General features: G+C 47.2%; 1 protein-coding gene across 1 annotated transcript in view; it reads right to left on the bottom strand.

The window, feature by feature from the left end:
• LOC307238897 (AT-rich interactive domain-containing protein 1B-like) overlaps positions 1–23,409 on the bottom strand; it is a gene marked incomplete at its 5' end in the record, with an annotated part of 172,065 nt that overhangs the window by 121,252 nt on the left and 27,404 nt on the right. Inside the window, 3 exon segments of the mRNA XM_080012051.1 lie at positions 6,801–6,965; positions 20,880–20,963; positions 20,965–21,108. Of these exon segments, the coding sequence (XP_079868177.1) occupies positions 6,801–6,965; positions 20,880–20,963; positions 20,965–21,108 (393 nt within the window).

Genomic DNA, 23,409 nt, shown 5'->3' with positions numbered 1-23,409 from the left:
ACGCGGAGAGGTCGCGGCGGAGCAGCGCTCTCAAAGAGAGAGAGGATAAAAAGCGCCTTTTCACTTCGATTCGTTACAAAACCAAGCTAATAGCGGTCTAGTTTTAGAGCAAATACGGTGTCAGAGGGAGCTGGAATGGTTCCATCAGCTGGAAGACATCCTTTGGCTGGGGTTAATGGGTCTGGAGAGGAAGTGGGCGGGTGGGGCTGCAGAGGGGAGGGCCGTAGAAAGAGCCGGGAGACGGATGGGAAAAAAAATAAATAAAGGGAACTTTTCAGCTTGTGTTCCTTGGAGTAATGGCGAGGTCAGAAAACAGTGGTCAAAACCACAACGACGTCCTAATCTGTGTGCGCGTTCCGTGGCCGTGCACGCACCTACATCAGGCGGTGCGGGTAATGCGCTCCGTGAGGCTCGCATCATGTCTCCTTTCAGCCTCCGAACAACAGGCAAAGGTCACGGCTTGACCTTTTCACAGCTCTAAATTACCACGGCACCATCAGCTGATTAGTGTGTACACCCGGACGCGCGCGTATATGTGCACACACACACACGTGCAGACACACACACACACACACACACACACACACACACACACACACACACACACACACACACGCCATGGTGCAGTCATGCGTGCGTTCACACTAGCTCAGTGGCGAAAGAAAGAAATGAGAGCAGCGAGCTGAATGAACAACAAATCTCCTGTTTGTGATTGACTCCAGTGTTTAACAGTTGAATTGCCAAGCAGAGGTTCACCCTTGGAACCCGACATGAGGCAGAGAGACCTGCTTTCTTCAGAAGGTCACCGTTTTGTAACCAAAAGAATAACAAAAATGAATAAATGTCAAAGAGCTCAGCTCTCGGACAGTTTGTTATTTAAATAAATGGAAAATGACACTAGACAATAGCATATAGTACAAAGTGCCCGACACGCCAACCACCCATCTGTACTCTTAATGCATCTTTGTAAGTCCGTGCTGCTCTCTTTTTCACATTTCTAAAAATTTAAGACACACCACAAAGTCCACTGAACAGCGTCATATTTTTCTTTAACAAGGAGGAATTGCTATCATTACTTTTTCGATTATTATGGAGACTTTCCCTCGATTGGATACGAACAGATACGGCTGATATTCGATAATATCGAATATCGAACCCCAATATTTTCAATTTTTTCACAGTATTGAAGTATCGATACACCCCCCCAGAAGAGCACATGGACAAAGCTCATTCTCTTGCTCGCACGAAGAGGATGTATGTGGACTAATGCGTGCAACAGTGACGAAGCAGATGAAGGATTTGGACGGATGAACGGATCGTTTTAAAGGGTGTCCCTCCATCTCTTGCCAGTCCTCTGAAGCCTGATTTATTGTCCTGCGTCCAAGAACCAACACCTCAGGTAAAGGCCCCAGCGCAGCCCACGGGAACTTCCATCATAGCTCACGTACCCCACCCCAAAGATCTAACTGCTGAGCCAAGATCGCAGGAACTTCGATTCGTCCGCTTGGGTGGCTTTGTATTTCCTGCTACCTTGTTCTCGCTGAAGATCAAAAATATGTTCAAACCAGGGTTTGTGAGGACTGGGTTGGGATGCACTGGTCTACGAGCAAGTTCATGGGAATGATGGGCCAAAGATGAATGCTGCAATCCAAGATCTAGATCGAAATCTGCGACAAATATGAGTTCACTTGTTTCCTATGGTAACAACATATCATCATAAGATGGATCTGATATCCTTTCCAGCACTAATGGGACCCTTCAGATATCACCGATGATAAGGCATATGGGAAGGAAACCTATAGGGAATCTTGGATGGATGCAGAGACAAATAAAGAATACTAAATGCCTTTTAAAAGCTACCGTCACGTCACACTTTCCCCATTAAGCCCTCTCAAAATGGAAAATGTGAGTTTGATTAATAACTGGGACGTCAAGCAAGAGCACCACCATGGCAACCAGTGATAAATTAAGCAGATTCTCACAAACACTCTGTTGCTAGTTTGCCCTAATAACAGAGAATCAAAGAGTTTTTGGAGAATCTTTGACACAGGTAAGTCACTCGATAGACTTTCTAGCATCTCAGTGGTAAAGAGGAGGAACAGAGAGTGTGAGGGGGCGTGCCAGCTTGGATGATCATATTTCTTGCCAAATAGCATTTTAACAAGAGCGTGAATTATTTTGTACCTATAGTGCGAAGATGAGTTATGTGTATTTAAATAAAGTGTGGCGGTGAATGTGGAAATGCCTGAGAAAAGAAAACATGAAAAAGCTCAAAATGAAAGTCATACTGGAGGTGGAAGACAGCTCTGTACAGCTCACACCCTCGATCCCAAAAGCAAGTCATGTGTTTTTGTAACCGTGCCCTGGAACTAAATAATGATGAAATACCCTCCTTTTCATTTTATTGAAAAACACCCCAGAATAAAGTGTGAGGCTAGCACCTAAAAAGGCTCAGATGTAATTTAGGTGTAAAAGGGAGGCAGCCACACACGGTACGCTATAGCTCTTTTCACACATGAACCCTGGACAATGTCCAGATAATCAGGTCCGGACATTGTCCAGAATTACCCTTTCACACATGGAGCACACAACCTGAGATGTCCGTGTGAGATGCATTCACACTTACTGGAAATACTCTGTTTGGTTTAGGCTAGGATATATATATATATATTTATATATATATATATAAAATATTATAGAAACTTATATTATCGTCTTCTTCTTCTTCTTCTTCTTCTTCTTCTTCATCCTCAAATGTTATGGCGATAAATGACCCTTCTTTCACCATCGGCGAGTGGGCGTGTTGATGACCACCGCATGATAGAGATGTCATCAACACGCAACACGCCCACTCGCTTTCTGTGAATGCGCCGGACAATTACCTGCTGTGTTCACACATACTGCTCATTCGGACATTACACAGACATATACCTACCAGGGTGCTGGCTGGGTATAGTCTTTATAATGTCCGGTCCAAATGATCCAGAAATCTGCGTTCACGCGTATAGCTCCTCCGGGTAATGTCTAGATAATTTCCGGGTTGCAGTGCATGTGTGAAAGCAGCTTTTGAGACAATAAAAACACTATTTGGAAGTAAGAAATCGTTCCCTGCCTGTGGACGAGCCTGAAAAATACATAAAAACACCAATGGCACAAAAAATCAATTATTCAGTGGAAATATCCTCAATCCTCATTATTCTCGCTTTTGTAGCACACTTGTGTACAAGCCGACACTTCCTAGTCATATATATGCATAATGCAATAATGAACCTTAAATACAGTACAAACCAGGAAACACAGGATCCAGAAGGTTAAAATGGCACGGTTTGGGAATAAACGGTACGGTGTCGGAGCGTTTGGGTGAAACCAGCTGTCGCACGAGTCTCTGTGAAACTGATAAAATCCACAGCACTGCTTTTACAAACTGTCAAATCTGCCTGTGGAGCTGATCCCCTCTTCTCACAATCTGCATATGAACTTCATTCTGGGGTGCTAAAGCCTGGAGTCTTTCAGCCCCGGCTTAAAAATCTCTGCTGTGAAAGTAATGATTTTTCCCTTTTTTCCCGGTGAGTTTTCTTCTTTTTTTTCTCTCTCCATGTTCTTATTTTTTGTGTCAGAGTGCTCAGTGTTGTAAGGAGTAGTACGCAATAAAAAGTAAAAATGTTAGCGGGTTAATAATTAAGGTTAATACAGCAAATAAATTTCAAAAGTTACATAATGAATAGTATGTTGTAATTATGGCATTAATGTCACAATTTTTATATTCATAGGTGTTATTATATTAATGGATAAAATAAAATAAAAACATAATAGCTTAACTTAATAGCTTAACTTAGTCCAAATTCTAAATAATAATTATGTTAACCATTTAAGCTTTATGATACTTATATGATACTACTAAATCTCAGAGCAGGTTTTATTCAGTAAAATAATATGATATAATGATAGTTACATAATTAATTGCAATTAATTATATTTGTTATATATTAGTTATATTACAATAAACAATATAATTGTAATATAACTCTTTGGTTTCTCATCAGAGCTCATTGCTCAATAAAATCTGAATATAAACACATATTTTTTACATATTATTAAAGATGTGCTGCAGTAGGTTACACCATTTTTTTAAATGATGATTATTAAATAATATTATTAAATAATTATTTTTACATTCATGAGAAATTTAAGAATTATTATGCTAATAACTGCAAATATGTTATCATGTTATTGGGAAGTTGTTGCATTATGACTTAGTTATTACATAATAATTACATTATTATGTTGTTGGAAAGCACCTGTCTCAATCATCAATCATCGCCACAGCAAAACACAAAAGGTTAAAAAATAAGACAGCATAGAGTGTTGATATCTGAAGTGATTTTTAGCCTCGTCAACAGTTGATTTCCAACATGGCATAACTGCAAAAGATAATTCTTTAAAATTCAGATTGAAAAACACTGACCCTGTCCTGTCCTTTCCCACTCTTCCTGTTCCTGTTCTGTATTACAGCGGCTTACAATTATTCAAACACCGACGGACGCAGCCATCAGGAGCAATTAGGCGTTAAGTGTCTTTCTCAAGGACACTACAGCATGCTAGCAGGAGGAGCCTGGGATAGAACCAGCAACCTTTAGATTACTAGACTACCAGCTCTACCTCCTGAGATACCATCCCCTACAGTACACTCTGTCTCACTGTGTTGTGTGTTGGTGATTGTTATTGTTGTTGTTGTTGTTGTTGTCATTGTTCTGTTGTGTTCGTTTGGTTTTGTTGTGCAGCGTCATGCCGCGTCCTTGTCTCCGGCTGCACCGGCGAGCCAGAGACGAAAGGATTCCTCTGGCCGAGGGGCCAATGGGAGACACATGGGCAGACTCCACTGCAGCCCAGCCTCCCTCCCCCCCGATGGAGAGAGAGAGCTCTGAAACGCCGTGTCAGAACTTGGCATCGGGAGGCCGCTGCTCTGTATGTTCAGCTCTGTACTGGCAAGTTCATGTGCGTCTATGTGCTCGGGATTTATGTGTCTGTACGCCGAAAGAGCATGCATATGGCCCGACTGCAGGAATGCATGTGTGTGTGCACGTGTGTGTGTGTGTGTGTGTGTGTGTGTGTGTGTGTGTGTGTGTGTGTGTGTGTGTGTGTGTGTAAAGAGACACGAGGGAGATAGGAGAGGACACGCTTACAGAGAAACCCCAAAAATAACCCTCATGAATTATGTGAGGGAATAATGTGAACTTCAAAAGAAAATGCCCAAAAAATAAGGAATAAAGTGGAAAAATCTAAAAAGCTGTATAATGTAAGAGGCTGATGCCACCCAAAGGCTTGCTGCAGGACACTCAGCTACAGATACACTATCACTCACACACACACACACACACACACACAAGTCCATCTCTTAAAATAATCCCTCCACTCTCACCTACGACACACACAACACGTCCAGATGCCTCTTGTCCAAGCGCCCACGGGACATAAACAAGGAACCATTTAGTTCCTGGAACCTTCTCAAACAGGAACCACGGCAGTCCCTAAAAGACTTCTTGGTTGCTTTTCCACCATATCTACAGTATAGGAACCATGCAGTGCGGTTCTTTCTGGGAGTTTTTTTGGGACCATGAACTATCCAAGTGGAACAAATAGATGTTTCCGGAGCAAACAGGACTCCCTGAGGGGAAATGGGGACTGGGGAGCTCCCCCGAGAACTAAACCTTCAAGGGCTTTCTTTCTGGCTGCATTCGCACAGCCGGTAGAAACTCTGAAGTGACATCAGCCAATGGGGTTTCAGCACGAGTTCCAGGTTCCGTGTTACCTATTTACTCCGTACATTTCACTGATTTCACCTTATCAGTACACCAAAATCTGGTAATAAGGAATAAGCAATCCAGTTGCTGAATCTTCCCTCATATTAGATGTACAATCCATAATTTAAAAGTTTACTTAGGGCACGTAAGGCAAGGGCACCACTGCACTGCCGGCGTAACGTTAGTAAACGTCGGAAAATAAAATAACCTAAATACAACTACAATAAAAACACAATTTTTATTGTTTTTAATTTTTATTGGTTCTTTTTTTATGGGTGCCGTATACGTGGGCTGGTCCCCGCCCAGAGCGGTGTGACTCGACCAGAGCATGCTGAGCACAGTCCGCCCGGGTTGAGGGGTCCAGCCAGGGGTGAGGGAGGTGGACGGGAAAGGAGGTGTGAGGCCCGGGAAGCAGCGAGATCGGGGTGGAGGGGAGCTGTTTTTTTCAGATGTATGTGTTAATGTTTTGGAAATAAATTGGGTGTAAATAAAGACAGCTTTATAGGGTTTTTACATATGGCGGTCGCCAGTGCTGCATTAGCTCTTGTGTTCACGATCAATCAAAGTGCACTTAGGTCTGGACCAATCACGGTGCACTTACGCCATGAAGGTTCCTCTTGTGCTGGAAAGTATCCGCCCTGAAGTAAGAGCTAAAGTCCCCCCCAAAACGGCATTCTAAGAACTACGATCGTTCCCAGTTCCTGCAGTGCGGACCGGAAAAAAGGTGGGGTCCTCCACCTCTTCCTAGAACTAGGAAAAGTTACCGCGGCCCGAAAATGCCTGATCTCAGAACTAACAGCCCTGAGTTCCTAAGTAGCGGGAACTAAGTTCCTGGTTCCTGAAATGGTTCCTGTGGTGGAACATTTTTAATGTACATGATCCTAGTACTGTATATCCTATATTATATAAGACTGTATCATTGACTTTAAAATCCATATCAAACCCAAAGATCTAAAAAAACTTCATTAGTCATATACACAGTGCTTCTGCGTGTGTTACCTGTTGTGGTTGAGGTCGGGGCTGTGGGAGGTAGGGGCTCTGGGAGGGTCCTGGGGGGGTCTGCTGGGGGGTGCTGAAGTAAGAAGGGGTGCCTTGCTGCTGCTGCTGCTGCTGCTGCTGCTGCTGGCTGTAGCCCCCAATCCCCTGCGGGCCATAAGGTCCCACCTGGTGGAGAAAAACACACAGGTGATGAGCACAACGAAGGGCCCCGTCACATCTGCCACAGGGTTTGTGTTGCTGCAAGAAAGAAGCCATCAAGGAGGAGCCAGTCGAGTTGGAGCAAATTCTTAAATGGCTTGTCTCTCTGCCGCTGGCAGCAGAACAAGGTCTGTGGGGCAGCACCATACAGACCTTGCTCTGCTGCCAGCCTCAGTTAAAGGCTAGGTTCACTATTTCGGACCCAGGGCCCTTTTCCCAGCGTGTCTGACAGTCCTGACAAGTAGAGACCATTGTTTTGCTGACTGCTTCAGAATTGAGCCGGCTGCGTCCTCTCATGAGGCTTGAACAGAAAGTCACAGGGCAATCGCAGCAGCCTTTGAAAAACTATGATGGACGTGTTTTCCTAAAACGGGAAGCTCTCAGTATATTCATAGCAGTCGCACAGTCTCATCATCGGTTATGCGCTTGGACAGTAGCATTAGTGGAATGTTACAGCTGGATGGACTGTAGCGCTTGCTTCGCCAGCCATAGTTAGGACTCAAATAGAACAATTGGGCAAATGCCAGAGCCATACAGATTTTCCTTAAAAAGAAAAAAAGAAAAACAGATACGATACTCACACCCTCATTCAGTTCTCATCACACTGAGAGTCGGTGATCTCCAAGCCCACACAATCTTCGACCGAATCAAGAATGTTGTCGCCCCCCCCCCCACAAATAAAAAACTTCTTCAAAACATACCACCCAAATTGCCTCTGTCTGATTTCCAATCAATCAGAGTCTCCTGCTCCCGGGGCTAATAGCCCTTCATTTTGCTGAGAGTGAGTGCGGGCGAGCGGGATGAGGCAAGAGGACACCCCCTCCTCCCCCTCCTCCCCCTCGCTTCCTAATGAACTCCAACAACTGTTATATCCCCCGCCTTGCCAACCCCCCCCCCCCCCCAAACTCTCCATTATCTCCCTCGTGGACAGCTCGCAGATGGGCGGAGGTGTGTGTTCTTTACGGTCCCGAGACGTAGCGCTAATGGGGGGTGGGGGGGTGGTGGTGTGCGCAAATGGATTGGCCGGGGCTGAGTTGAAGAACTGAGCGACTAACTGGCTCGACTGCTCCAATGGGGGGGCGACACGCTGGCACAGATACAAATGTACCCTTAATCCCTGCTTGTCATTTGTTATGACTACAGACAGCGCCAGGTGCTACTCCCTCCTCTAAGGATTACATATGGAGGCTGGGACTCACACACACACACACACACACATAAGGACACACGCACGCACGCACACACACACACACACAGAACGCCGTAATTTGGCACGCAAATACATCTACATCTCACTGCCGCCCTCCCCAGGACCAATTCACCTCAGCGGGAGCGATGGGAGTAAAAGTCGTGGTGATTTACGTCTGGGAGGACACGCTGCTGCCTGGGGGGGCTCCGCTGTTGTGTAATCACCACGTTATGGTCCCATCAGATCAAAATGGAGATGGAGCTTCTTCCGGGACTGTTTGCATATGTGGAGATGTGTGTGTAAGTGTGTCTGTGTGTGTGTGTGTGTGTGTGTGTGTGTGTGTGCGTGTGTGCGTGTGTGCGTGTGTGCGTGCGTAGCGTGCGCGTGTGTGTGTAAAAGCCTTAATGAAATCGTAGCAGCCCATTTAAACATGAAACAGTTCTGTCGTATTTTTTCTTTTGGGGTGCAAGCGGGCGGCGAAAAAGGCTCCGTGGCACGACAGAAAAAGCTTTTTAACGCTGTGAATGGAGATGATTAGACAACGCCGAAGACATTTCACTTCAAATGGGATCTTGATTAGAAAGGAGAGGTGTAGGTGTGTGTGTGTGTGTGTGTGTGTGTGTGTAGTGCTCAGAGTGTGTGATTAGGCCTGTGGAACAGACAGACAGGGTGAGATCAGACTATCTGGCACAGAGGTTAATAGCATGGCCCCTGTTCATGCCAACAGCGCCACTGGATTCATTACCGCTGGTGGGGGCAACACACACACACTCACAAATACAAACACACACTAACACACACACACACTCACACACACAGAAATTCAGAAGTGCTGAGGCGCACACACATACAAACTTAACGAAAACGCATCCATACAACCAGAGACAAAATTTGTCTGGTTGTGGACACACACACACATACTTCAACATCAGGACACACACAACTTAAACACACATTCCCGTACACAATAACAAACACAAACTCTTTCCCCAATCTCCTTCTCTGTCTCTCTCTTCCCCACCTCTCCCCCTCCCTCCTTCCCTCGCTCGCTCCCTCGCTCTCACTCTCTCTTTGTGCATCATTAGGTGCACATCAAAGCCGCTGAAGACAAAAGACGATTAAAAACAAAACCTCAAGAAACCTCAGGAAAACGGAGCGACACTCAAAGCGAGCGATCTGTGATGACACACGGCGTAACGCGATCAGGTCTAGACCGCTCCGGGATTGGTGGGGATTAGGTATCGCCATGGAGACAGAGATACACAGACAGACGAATAGAGAAATCGACAGAGATTCTAAGCCAGAGTGGGTAAACCAGCGGGTCTGACACCCCGGCGGTGGCGGGAAGCCTGACAAGTAGTGACCTGTCGCACCGGTGTCTAAAAGGGCAGAGGAAAAGAAAAAGAGAAAAGGAAGAGGAAACAGCTTGTGTTTGATAGTGAGCACCGCCGGACAAGCGCCTGACACGCAGCGCCGTGCTCGGGCTTGATTCTCCCCGAATGGCAATGTGACTATTGATCGGCTCTCAGCAATCATAACAACCTCTGGGAAAAAAAAGAGAGAGAGAGAGAGGAGGAGGAGGAGGAGGAAGAGAGAGAGAGAGAGAGAGAGAGAGAGAGAGAGAACGAAAGAAAGAAAGAAAGAAAGAAAGAAAGAAAGAAAAAGAAACGAACAAACAAAGAAACAAACAAAGAGGAGAGGGAAACCTTTTTGCTTCCTCTCCGGGCCCTTCCACTCAGGTGTGTGGAAGCAAGAGGAAAGCAATGCTGTGATTTACCCAGTGCCGCGCGCGGGGCCACGCTGGGGCCAACAAACGGCTCTAATGAATTGATGGCGGATGAAAGGAGCGGGGGGGGTCTCCCACCAAGCAAAATATTCACTAGCGCCTCTGGAAGTGTGTTGCGGAAAAGCACAAAGTGTTTTCGACTGGCCCAAAATAAACACAATAAAAAACAGAGCGCAAACACATGTACACATATTAATGCAAAAACATATTTCTTTGTGGAATTTGCCACTTGTTTGTACAACAATGCACCGACCAATTCCTTGCATGCGAAATTGTGCCTGGCCAAATACACTGATTCCGATTGTGATATTCTGATGAAAAGAAAGTTGGGGAAAAACTCTCGAAAGCTGAGAGAATCCGGTCAAAACAACTCGTGCAAGTGTCAACAAATCGCTCCATTTGAGCTCTAATTGGGCCGATGAGCGCCAGAAGGGATTTCTCATCATTCTATCGCCGCAGCGGCATGGCTGGTTGGCGGCGGGACCGTGCCACTTTTGCCGGTGCTCTGCTTTTCTTTCGCCCTGTTTTTTTGAGTGGCATATGGGCCCAGCCGACCAGAGCGGCACCACTAAGCGCTAAGAGGGCCCAGCGGACACCACAACCACACAGGGAGGGAGAGAGGGAGGGAGGGAGTGGGGGGCGTATTAGTGATAGCATGCTAACATGGAGGCCGTCGCGGATCACGTCTTTTGCCGCTCGAGCCGAGAAGGAGGAGAAGACAGAGGGAATTAAGGGGGGGAGGGGGTGACACCGAGAGAAACGGGGGACAGGGGGCGGCGGGGGGGGGGGAGAGAGAGATTGAGCCCAATGAAGTGAGAAATAGAGAGATAAAGAGAGAGGGAGTCAGGGAGGTGGTGCGAAAATACTGAGAGAAAGGGAGAGAAATCGGGGGAGAGAGAGAGAGAGAGAGAGAGAGAGAGAGAGAGAGAGAGAGAGAGAGAGAGAGAGAGACGAAGAAAGGGCAAAGAATTGAAGCTGCGTTGGGGCGGCGGACATTGTGAAGGATGGATGGACACATTGGCGACACGCCGTGATTAAGGAAGGTTGCTCTTATTGCTCATACACCCCAAAAACACCAACTCAACCAAGCTACTGGAGCTCTCTGCGGTGATAGGGGAGGTCTCACTTGGAACTAATGTATAGGCGGAAAAGTGTTTAATTTCCACCCGGAGGTACAACCTGAAGGTGATGTAAGGAGGGTGGAGGGCCATGGCTTTACATACTGAATCCGTGCGTGGGACGGGGGGTCAACATCATCAGCCTCACCCCCCCAGAAAGTGATGTGACCCCCGCCCCCCTCTCTCTCCCTCTCTAAAACTGGGAGGCACTTAACACTGTATGACGCCCTTGGAGAGCAGGGTGAGGGGGTGAGAGGGGGGTGAACGGGGTAGAGAGAGGAGTGATATGCTCTCCCCCGTGACACAGAGACACTAATGTGAACCCTTTATGCGGGACAGAAAAGCAACAAGGCGCACGGGGTTATCAAGCCCTCAGGGCGAAAAAAAGAAAAGAAAACTGCATTATTTATGTAAAAACACAAGACGTTTATATCAAATTAATTTGCAGTTCATTCGAGTGCGATCTCGGCTCTCCGGCTCCACAGTTCATCAGCCACCCTAATCTCTTTTTCCAGGGAAAAAAAAAACAAAAAAAACAGGCCTGGAGTCGGCCTGCTCCGCCCGCCGAACCCCGCTCAGAAAGGTGTAGACTAAAAGCACTGATACCACCACATGTTGTGTTTTTCAACCCGGGACTTATTAAAATGGTGGTTCCAATCATCTAGAACTGTTGATAGCACAACCTCCCCAAACCCCTTTAGTATCGAGAAACTTTCTTCATTTTTGTATGCCCTGTGTTGAGAAACTCTGCTAGAGCTTCAAACACTGCAAACGCTGTCCAATGGGGCAAAATTTCTTCTGCTCCTTCTTTGGGCTGCTCCCGTTAGGGGTCTCCACAGCGGATCATCTGCCTCCAATACCTTTTGTTCTGCGCATCTTCCTCCCTTACACCAACCGCCTGCATGTCCTCCCTCACCACATCCATAAACCTTCGCTTTGGCCTTCCTCTTGCCTGGCAGCTCCATCCTCAGTGCAAAAAAAAAAAAAATAGAAGAAAAAAATAAGAAGCTTACAATATAGTCAAATAGAATATAGACTATATATAGACTACAAATCGGTTGCAAACGTTGTTGTTCAGCCTGAGGGCTTTCTTTACTGCACTTCCAGAATCAGCTTCATCGGGACTGACAAAAGAGACTAGAAACAGGAGATTGCGAGAATATATCACACCTATCCTTTAAAATGAAATAAGGATTGCCTCCTATCCATGTGACAAATTTCCGAAAAACGATTCAACATATATATAAAAAAAAACAAAAAAAAACACATTCTCCGGTTCGCAATATTCCGCCGCTCCGCCGGCAATTGGTTCCGTAATCGCGGGGCGGTGCGCGGGGAATGACCGGCGTGTTGACCGCACTTTATTTTTCATAAAAACACACGGCCGCCTCGCGTCCGCCCGCATCTCATCGACCCGCCGATAATATCAGCGTCGCATCGGCGGCGCGAGGCGGCGGAGTGAAAGCGAGCAGACAGCTTGTCATTGATTGATGGAGCCGGGGCGATGTTCGCTCCGACGCCTTCGTACGCTCCTCATCTTGGATCTCTTTTCTGAAGGCTGCCAGACTCCGCTCTCTGCCCTCTCATCTCTTTGTGCTCTCCGTCTTTCCTTTTCGCTCTCCTCTCACTTTCCCTGTTTGTGCTTGTTTGAAATGGATGGCCGGGAAGAAAAGAAAGAACGTGAGGAAGAAAGTGAAACAGAGAGAAAGGAAGGAAGAAAGCAAGAAAGAAAGAAAGAAAGAAAGAACCACAGAGGCCGCTGATTTCCCCCTCGCAGGCCTTTTATTGCCAGCAGCCGGGCGAGCAGGGACGGCTGCTGTGCTGTTGCAGGCGGAGCCGTAATGGAGACATTCAGGGAGGCGGCACGGGTGCAGGTTAATGTGCTCAGTAATGTGTGTTAGAACAGCCTTTTTTCTTTTTTTTTCTTCCCCTTTTTCTCTCCAACCCCCCCCCCCCCCACCCCATTTTATTATGAGAGGCTCCGGGCCCTGTGCCACTGATTCCAAATGTTTTCCCCCACTAAACTCCTGACCCCAATCCGAGGCCAAGAAATACTGAGGGTGAGAAATGAAACAGGGGTGGGGGTGGGCGGGGGGGGCAGTGTAAAAAAATAGAACAGAACAAAAAAGTAAAGAGAGAAGTGAGTGAGATAGAGGGAGAGGGAGCGAGAGAGAGAGAGAGAGAGAGAGAGAGAGAGAGAGAGGGAGAAAAGGCAGATGTTGTTCACGGTGGTCAAATATGGGGAATCGTTCCCGCGCCGGCACGCTCTGTGAAATTACCCGAGTAGTTAAGAGGAGCGGGGACGGAGAGTTTGTCCCCTGATCCTCCCCGGTGGAGCTGAGATCTGGCATGGCCGGGGAAAATGGTGCGAGGTGGTTTAGGGAAAAAAGAGAGACAGACAGACGGACAGACAGACAGACAGACAGACGGACAGAGAGAAACACTTCATGGTGGCCCTGTGAGCAGCTGTTCTACGTCCCTTTTGCACAAGGGCAGAACTTAGATTCACAGAGTTCCAGCCGTAGCGGATATGAGCCAGCATTTCTCAGCGGCGTGGCAAAAAAACATGCGAGAAACATCAGTGGGATGAAACCCCCTCCCGCCCCCCACAATGTTTCAGCCTCCTGTTTGGAGCATTATGGTTTCAAAGGCCAGAGAGCGACGATGCAAGACGATGAGTCACTGGAAATACCTTCAACATCACAACAGGCGACAATGAGGCCGGAACCAAGGTTGTCTAGAGGCAGAGCGGCCGCCTCGCCGAGGACGTGTCGCATGCCCTCACGCCTGCATTCTCTCTGCGCAGGCAGTCGACCCGACAACGGAAAGGAGGGGGGGCACGAAAACAGGACGAAACAAGGATCCAATCGATGAAGATCGAAGATCGGTTTGGACTATTCGGATCCGTTATGTCAGAAGGATGGTGGAGCTTTTCCCTCGGCCTCTGTGAAAACCAGGGCCAGACCGCGTTCCTCTGATGCTTACGTGTGTGGAAGCCGTCAAACGGCGTCGCCGTAAATAGACCCGACACTGTGACTTGTCAACATCCTCGGGGGTTAAACACGAGGGCGACCGGCGACAACGTCGTGCGCTTCCTCCAATTGGGGTCGGCGACGGTATGGAAGAAAAAGAAATAACTAAATAAATAAGGAAAGGAGGGGAAGGGGGGCGTCTGCGCATTGGGCACAAGGTTGTCCAGAGTGCAACGGCGCAACGCTAATTAATGAGGCCCCGCAGAACCTTGAGGAGGCTCTAGGCAACACTAACATCTGACCCTCACGCAACGCCCCCCTTGACGGGGTGTACGCACTCCCACCGTATTGTCGGCCCTGTATGGCAAGTGCTGCAGAACAGCGGCCGCGGAGCTGTTTGAGCTGAACACTGTATCATCTCAGAACGGGGAAAAATTAAGGATGCAAGTGGAGCAGGAGGTCTCCTTGTTTTACCTCTTCGAGATGAGGCGGCGGCGGGGGGGGGGGGGGGGGGGGGGGCTTGACCTGCATGGAAACCCCATCTCTAATCTGGATGTTTAAAAAGGCAAAGCCGTGGATGGGTTCTCGTCGAGCCAATTAGAACGAGGACTAATCCCTCCATCCCGCCTCCACCGGGCAAAGACGTTTAAAAAAAAACTTTCTTCCGGCCCTGGACCCCTTTCATCCCTCCCTCTCCCTCTCTCTCTCTCTCTCTCTCTCTCTCTCTCTCACCATGCGGAGCCCCGTGCACCGAGGCTCTGGCCTCCACAGAAGAGCTGGCCTTCTGTGACGTGCAACATTGTACCGCCGCACCTGCCGCACCAGCCGCACCCACCGCACCCGCCGCGTTAATTAAGACTTCATTCCAACTTCCCCTGTTACCCGGGAGGCCTTCCAGTGGGGTTTATGCCAGGACGAAAGGGAACTGTGTGGGGCTCGCTGATGATGCCGACTTAAATATCGGGAACCAATCAGCGGTGGTCACAATAAGTCACGACTTATTATCAAAGACGTCAAGGTCACACCATTGATTCTCACTCCATTTGTGTCTTTTACCAAAAAGAACGCATGGCATTAAAGAGAATAAGGATGGATGATGTGACAAATATTTTTAACAAATAATGATGATATCGTTAACTCGAAAATATTTTAGGGATGCTATCGGTGCCTTCACAAAAAAATGCACGCACAAGAAATATTTGCCAAACAATCATCGGTAACGTGGAGATTATAACCAAGGACGACCGGTAGAGGCATTTATTAGGAGGCGGTCTTAAACGTTGACTTCTCCGGCAACATTTTACTTTATTGTGATATTAGGATAACCAAAATCCCAGACAGTATCTTGTCACATATCACGTTATCAACATTATAGCGATATATAACATAGAGCATAATGTCCACGCTCTCTTGAATGCACTGATAGCATTGTATCTACCTTATGTCATACTGCGGCTATAAATTATCTATTCACATTCATTTTAATGGAACAGATGGCATCACGTTTCATGGTTATGGGGAGAGGAAAGGGGTACTATCTGGATGGCCACACCTGATTGGCTGAGAGCCTCTCTGGAGCGGTGGAGGTAATAAAAGTTACAAATGAGAGCAGGCTATTAGAGCCATTGACGTGCGTAGGCCAGCGTGCTAATTAATTGATCCTGAAACTTCATCTATTCCGCAGCCGGAGAGGAACCCTTAATTAATCAGCCCCCCCTTTCCACGTCAGTGTCCTCTTTTTTTCTTTATTCCTCTCTCTCTCTCTCTCTCTCTCTCTCTCTCTCTCTCTCTCTCTCTCTCTCTCTCTCTCTCTCTCTCTCTCTCTCTCTCTCTCTCTCTCTCTCTCTCTCTCTCTCTCTCTCTCTCTCTCTCTCTCTCTCTCTCTCTCTCTCTCTCTCTCCCGCCATCTCTTTTCTCACTCGCCCTTAATGTCTTTAATTGTGCGCTGGAAACACCCAACGGAGGAGGGGAGGTCTAGAGTTATGGAGAGGTCGGATGGAGGAGGAGAGGGGAGACCGAGATGAAGTGATTGAACAGGTCCGCTGAGAGAGAGAGAGAGAGAGTGTGTGTGTGTGTGTGTGTGTGTATGTGTGTATGTGTGTGTGTGTGTGTGTGTGTGTGTGTGTGTGCACGTGTGTGTTTGCATCTTTTCTCCTAGATGGGCACTTTGAAGAGGGCGTTTTTTACGATCTGGAGGGCCTTTCCGAGGGGTAAGGGACGAAGGAGGGCTAGAGTGGCCCCTGTTGGCTGCCCAATCCCACCCCTCCCTCCCTCCCTCCCACTCCCCCTCCATCTTTCCTGGCAGAGGGGGCTGATTTATTGGGGCTTCCCAGACATCCGTCAGGCCCAGGCAGCGCTGGCTGCATTAACCCCGAAGACAACCCCAACGCCCGAGGCCCCTAAGTGCTTCCAAGTGGTCCTGGTACTTCCAACTGGTGAGGAAACCACAGCAAGTCTAATCGATGCCATAAATTACCCATCTACCCCTCTACCGCACCAGCCACGCACCCACCCACCCAACACCCAACCGAACCAACCAACACCCACCTCAACATGACAGCCACGAGATTAGGCCTAGAGAGTTCACGGACTTCATGTCTGTTCATGACTATTAGAGTGTGATAATTAATTCATTAGCGCATGTAACAGACACTATATCATGGCTGTCAACTTTAGACTCACAGCATCACATGCGTTAGATAGATAGTCAGACAGACAGACAATTTATTTATTTATCCATTTATCTATCTATCAATCTCTCAATATTATATCTATCTATCTATCTCTCTAAATAATCAGACAGGCAGACAATCTATCTTAGTCTATCTATCTATTGATCTATCTATCATCCACCCATCTATCTATCTCTAGTATAATCTATCTACCTATCAATTTTATGTATCTATCTATTTATCTATCTCTATATTATAATCTATCTTTCTATCTATCCATCCATCTATATTATAATCTATCTATCTATCTTTCTATCTCTCTATTGTTTTCTCTCACACAGTGTCCCTTGTTGCACATTTTGTTGCACATGCACACACTTCCCAAGACTATAATTTCCTTTTTCTCTCTCCCTGTGTCAATGCTTGCATGCCTACCCCCCTCTCTCCTTGCAACACACACACACACACACACACACACGCACGCACGCACGCACGCACGCAGGCACGCACGCACACAACAACAAGCGTATGCCAACGACATCTAATGCTGAGATCTAACCCCGTAGCTTGGGGGCCTGTGTTTGCATCTTAGACATCAGCGGTGAGATCAGTGCCGGCGCTCGCCTCCCGTGGCTGCATTAAGGGAAGGAAGCCATGAGCTGTCGGCTTAATTGGTGCCGGCAGCGTGCTCCACTCAGCCACCGTAGGTGTGTTTGTGCGGCGGTTCAAGGAGGAATTTATTATGACAATATTTTAGGCGGTATCAAAACACATCACGCTATCTGCTTAGGGAAATCAGAGCTGCGGATCGCATGTGGTTGTACTATCCACGGTGAATGTGACCGTGTGACGTCAGAAACAAAGATGGTGCTGGTGGTGGTGGGGGGGGGTTCGAGAAGGACTTCAGCCGCCGGGGGTCGCCCTGACATCCACGCGCACGCATGGGCCCCCGCGACCGACGTCACGTCGCCTAGCAACGCCACAGCACGGCGGGCTGCGGCACACTGAGCTCTGTGCCCCGTAGCGCAGTGCATCATGGGGAAACCATGTGTGCTGCCTCTTACATCACCTGGAATAAAGTACAAAAACAAAAGCCCTCGTCGCTGCAGGGGGGGGGTCTTTTTTTGTAGTTGAGGTTGAGATCCTTTACGTCATTTTCTCAGATGCAACTTTGTAATTTGTGTTTCCTGTTGTTTTCAGACTTAATTTAACTACATTTTATAATTTTTGTGACACGAATTCATTCATGGACTGCAGTGCTGTTTAAAATGTAGTCCTGGTAGTAGAAGTAGTGGTTGTATGGTAGAAGTAGCAGTAGCAGAAGTCGTTTGAAGATAAGATACGATTATTTAAAATAAGATCAGATCATTTCAGATAAGATAGTACTTTATCAATCCTACGGTGGTAAATATACTGTATAGTAGTTGTAGTATAGTAGAAGTAGCAGATATAGTAGAAGTGGTGCTGCCCCGTTTCCAATGCTGTTTAATGAATTCGAGAAAATTTAGAAAAGCAAATTTCCACCAAGAACAAGGAAAGTGATCACTCCCCATTGCTGTTCACAAGAAAAATGCTATTTACAGACTTAATGCCAAAGAAAACGAGGCGATGAGGACGGATCATTTTTCCCACGTTGTTTCGCTCGCCCAACACCTCCCCGATCGGATCAGGTTGGCGAGGCTCATTAGGCCCATATAGTGCGCAAAATCAACCCCCGCCCTACACACACAGACACACACACACACACACACACACACACACACACACACACACACACACACACACACACACACACACACACACACACACACCCATCTCTGAACTCATTACTGTGAGTCTGGATCACACCAGCGACCACGGACCGCCAGGCAACGCGGCAACGCTGGCTGCCACTTTTTAAAAGCGAGCGCCGGATAATTAGAAACTTTAGAAGCTGCGTTCCCATGGCCATAGCCAGGGAGAACAGCTAATTCTATTTGAACTAATTACGTTCCGTAGCGCTATACGCCACGATTGCTCGCACGATGCACGTGCGCGCACTCCCCTGTGCAACAGTGACAAGTTTGTTTTTGTGTTGAGTCGCTGTGTGTATGTGTGTGTGCGTGTGTGTTTGCGCGTGCGTGCGAGGGTGTGTGTGTCGATGTGTGAAGGACTGTTCACCTCCATGTATTGCCATTATCCTGAATGAACATTTTTTTTATTTTAACCCCCCTCCACCCACCATCCCCGCCCCCACCCCCCTATTGTATTCACTTAGGAGAGCAAATAGTCTCAACGGTGTCCCATTACGGCCCCCTTTGGGAGCGGGGCTGAAATCGCCTGAAGAAGAGCAGCAAATGACTGTCGTTGTAGGTCAGTCCCTGGCGCTCCAAACGTGGCCTCAGCAGCTACAGGACAGGAATTGGAAATACTAAATAAACATAAGTGGCTAATACACTACAACATGCTGCTTTATTAACCTGATTGAATTACCTTCAAAATGGGAATGGACAGTTTAGCACCATGAGAAGCTGGGCATATACTGTATGTATAGCCACCATACACAAATGTTTTCTACGCCCTATCACGCTTATTTAATTTCATTTATAGAAAGAATCGTGCTGTACCCCTCTCTCGCTGTCCCTCCGTTTCTCTCTCTGTCTCTTTCCCCCATTGTGGCCTTGCCATGTGTGGAAGCTGGACCCCCAGTGAGGCATCCAAGGCCAGACCGACAGACCAAGCTGACTAAATATAGCAGGCAGTGACAGGCGAACTCTCTCTCTCTCTCTCTCTCTCTCTCTCTCTCTCTCTCTCTCTCTCTCTCTCTCTCTCTCTCTCTCTCTCTCTCATCTCTCTCTCTCTCTCTCTCTCTCTCTCTCTCTTCTCTCTCTCTCTCTCTCTCTCTCTCTCTCTCTCTCTCTCTCTCTCTCTCTCTCTCTCTCTCTGCAACCCAGAATAGCTCGTTCTGCCTTGGCACACAGCGCTCTTGTGTTACTACAAACTGTAACCATTGAGCGAGATTGCCATCCGCACATAAAGATGGAGCTCACTTTATGCCAGAAACGACAAAAAGCCCAGTTTCACAGGAGACACACATACATGCACGCACGCACCTACCACCCCCCCCCCCCCCTCCACACACACACCATACACACAGGACAAAATGGCACATGCTCACACACTCCCTTACCGGTGAAAATGGGATTTACTTCAGACTCAATAATGCAGACAGGGCCACTATTGTCTCCAACACAGGCCTGTTGTATCATAGCAAGAGAGGGGGATGTGGACTGGCTGCGCTGCGGCCATGTTTACTACGCACACAGCATTCCAGCACTGCCTCTTATCTCGCTCTCTCTCTGTTTGTCATTGTCTGTTTTTTGTCCTCCGTTCAAACGCAGAGACAAAAAAAAAGAATACGTAAACAAACAAAACAAAGAAACACGCGAGCGCCTTCAAGCCGGAACAGAAAGCCCAAGAGGACATGAGAAGTAGAGAGGTGCACGTATACTCAGGTAACCAGACACAGGAAGACACATCGTCGTCCCTCTGGAAGGGAGGGAGCAAAGTGATGAACAGGAATGACACGGCCACATGCCAGGCAGTGAGATGCTCCCTGGTATTTTGGGTTCCGTCTCAAAGCGAGGCCTGCCAAGCGTCGATGGGTGTGTGCGTGTGCATGTGTGTGAGTGTGTGTGTGTGTGTTAGGGGGGGGGGGGGGGTCAGCACAGAATGTTCACAGTAAGGAGCCAATGTCCAATGCAATATGTGTTGATGATAGCGGCAACTACACTGCAGGGGAAACAAGGCGGGGCGGGTGGGTTCAACTGCTGTACATTCACACACAGACACACACACACACACACACACACACACACACACACAGTACTGCTACACATTTAAGAATAAGCCCACACACCCTGAAAACACACAAACAACATATACATATTGAAGTCTTCAGATGAAAGCCAGGACCTGGCAAGTTCGGTCCCAAGATACGATTGGAACCGACTATTAACAAAGGGTCCATGAAATGCAGATCCAAACCCGGGTTCGCAGACCCATACGGGGACCTGTTCCCCTTGGGTCGTCCAGTTTGGACGGACCCTTGAAGACCTCTAACACACATTTGCCGAAATAAACACACATTCCTTCCCTCGCGTACCTGTTGCTGGGCGTACGGCATTGTGCCCATGGGGCCCACCTGGCCTCGGCCCTGGATGGCCATCGGGTAGCGGTGCGGGGGCGGGCGATGTGTATGGCTGGGATGGGGGGTAAGGCCCGCCCCCGGGCTGCTGCTGCTGCTGCTGCTGCTGCTGCGTGGAGGAGTAGGGGTTGTTGGCCATGCCGTAGAGCTGCGAGCGCTTCATGGCCATGAAGTCCATGGAGGCCACCTGAACAAAGAAGAGAGGACTCATTTAAAGGATATGGTTGACGAAGATGGATGACAATGGCCCAAATCTGGTTGCCCGGGGCATGGCAACCGGGCAACCGTTGCTGTCGGGCCCCATAGAAGTCACTGCACTTTCATTTACGTGTACATCACTCCACTACTACCGCTGGCTGGAGGAACAACGAAAAGTTGATCACTTGGTCAAAGTCGGTGGATAACGCAAGTGACCGAGAGGTTGCTAGTTTGAGTCCCGCGAGGGATTTGAGGTTCTTGCTTTCCAAAGCTACAACTTAGGGAACAGATTTTATTTAATTTGAACAACTGACAAAACCTCCTTTAAAAAGAAGACGGAAAAAAACTTCCAAGAGAAGCATTGTCAAGGGCGATTTATTCCTTTGTAAGTCTCACAGAGCCTCTTTTCGGGGGTTGTTCAGGGGGGCCCTTTGAGCCGACGGAAGATTCTGGTACAGCGCACAGGGCTAATGCTAATCCATCACCCGTAGCGCCGTGTTTGTCTGTCTGTCGGCGCATAATACAGACTCCTCCATCTCTCTTCTCCTCTGCCCCCACCGCCACCCCCACACCCACCTCCCTTTTTTTTTCACACCTCCCCCCCCACTGCCGTGCTGGATCATGGGTGATTTATGACATTTTGTTCCTACTGTTCTGCGTGCACACACACACTAAAACACACACACACACACACACACACACACTTCTGCACTTCTCTTGCTCTCTCTCCATCCCCGTCTCTCCCTCTGTAGCTCCCTCTCCAGAGAGGAAGATAGAGAAGTGGAGAGATTGCCGCCTGCTTCAACCCGCCGCCCTAATATCAAGAAGACGTGTGCGGGGGACTTTATTTGTTGCCTTACCTAGGAGCTGGGGCCGTCGTTTTGGCCGGGGGAACTACTTTATAGAGTGGGGGGGTTGGGGGGGTGATGAGGCAGATAGAGAGCACAAGAGAGTGATGGAGAAAAGGAGGGGTTGGTTGGGTGTTCGCCAAATAAACCAGCTGGTTTTTCATGTTCAAAGACAGGGAGTGAGAGACATTAAACGACTATCACTGCGTGGTTGTGTGTGTGTGTGTGTGTGTGTGTGTGTGTGTGTGTGTGCGCGTGCACAAAATAAATGTACTTTGCGTGCAGGTTTTTTTTTTGTGACCATTCAATTTAGCTTTTTCTAACCTAAATTTTTAGAACGAGAATTTAAACTTTGATATTGTATCGGAATTATTGGTTGGAAGACTAACGTCTCTCCTGGGCACCACTTACCGGAGCTGTAATCATAAAAAAAAATTGTTTGTTTTTACTTTAAGATGATTAGGCGTGGATTATTTTCTTTTAATTCAAAGTTTTTTTTTGGTTGTTTTAGCCTGTGCTGTCAGCATGCTGGGCATAAAACACAGAGTATTTGTAAACCACTGCATCCAGGGCAGAGTTAATCTGCAAGTGGAGTTCAACTTCTCAACCTGCAATGCAACGACAAATAAACATAAAACCAAAAAACAACACGTACATGGAAAAACACTTGATAAAAGCTTACTTTCAAGATGTCATTATTCTGATTAGATTTTTTTCTGCGATAAAAAACCCAATATTTTTTTAAATAAACGCCGGATAATATAAGAGGAAAGATTTATTTAATCTTATTTGAGTATGACATTAACAACAACACCAAACACAAACAACACACAGCAGATCACCCTGATGGACAGTGGATGGTACTTTGTTACTGTGCTTAAGTATATTTTCCCAGTATCTGTACTTACTTAAGTGTATTCAGTTTAAGGAGACTTTTGACATTTACAACCCTACATCTCAAAGTAAATATTTCTACTTTCCACTCCACTACATTTCTCACAGGCATTCACATTACAATCATACAGTTTTAGTTAAAAAAAAACAGTATTTGTATGTGGCAATCGGCAAAAACTGAACATTCTGCGTCCAGAGGAGAGGTATCTCGGATATTAATTGTGATCTTCTTCTGTTATCATGCACTTATTATGTTAAGGTTACCCCAAAATCATATTAGAATCTTTTGAATCTTTTTTAAAACGTTCTTTTTGTCCATTTTAAGAAGAATTTCACCCCACTTAAATTGATTATTTTAGCCTTGTCCCAAGACCAGAGTTTGGATCTTTGCCTTTACACCGATCAGCCACAACATTAAAACCACTGACAGTTGAAGTGAACATTGATCATCTTGTTTCAATGGCACCTGTCAAGGGGTGGGGTATATTACGTAGCAAGTCAACAGTCAGTTCTTGAAGCTGATGTGTTGGAAGCAGAAAAATTGTCAA

Source organism: Zeus faber (assembly GCF_960531495.2).
Source record: "Zeus faber genome assembly, chromosome: 13".
NCBI lineage: Eukaryota > Metazoa > Chordata > Actinopteri > Zeiformes > Zeidae > Zeus > Zeus faber.
This window is presented reverse-complemented; position numbering and strand designations above follow the sequence as displayed.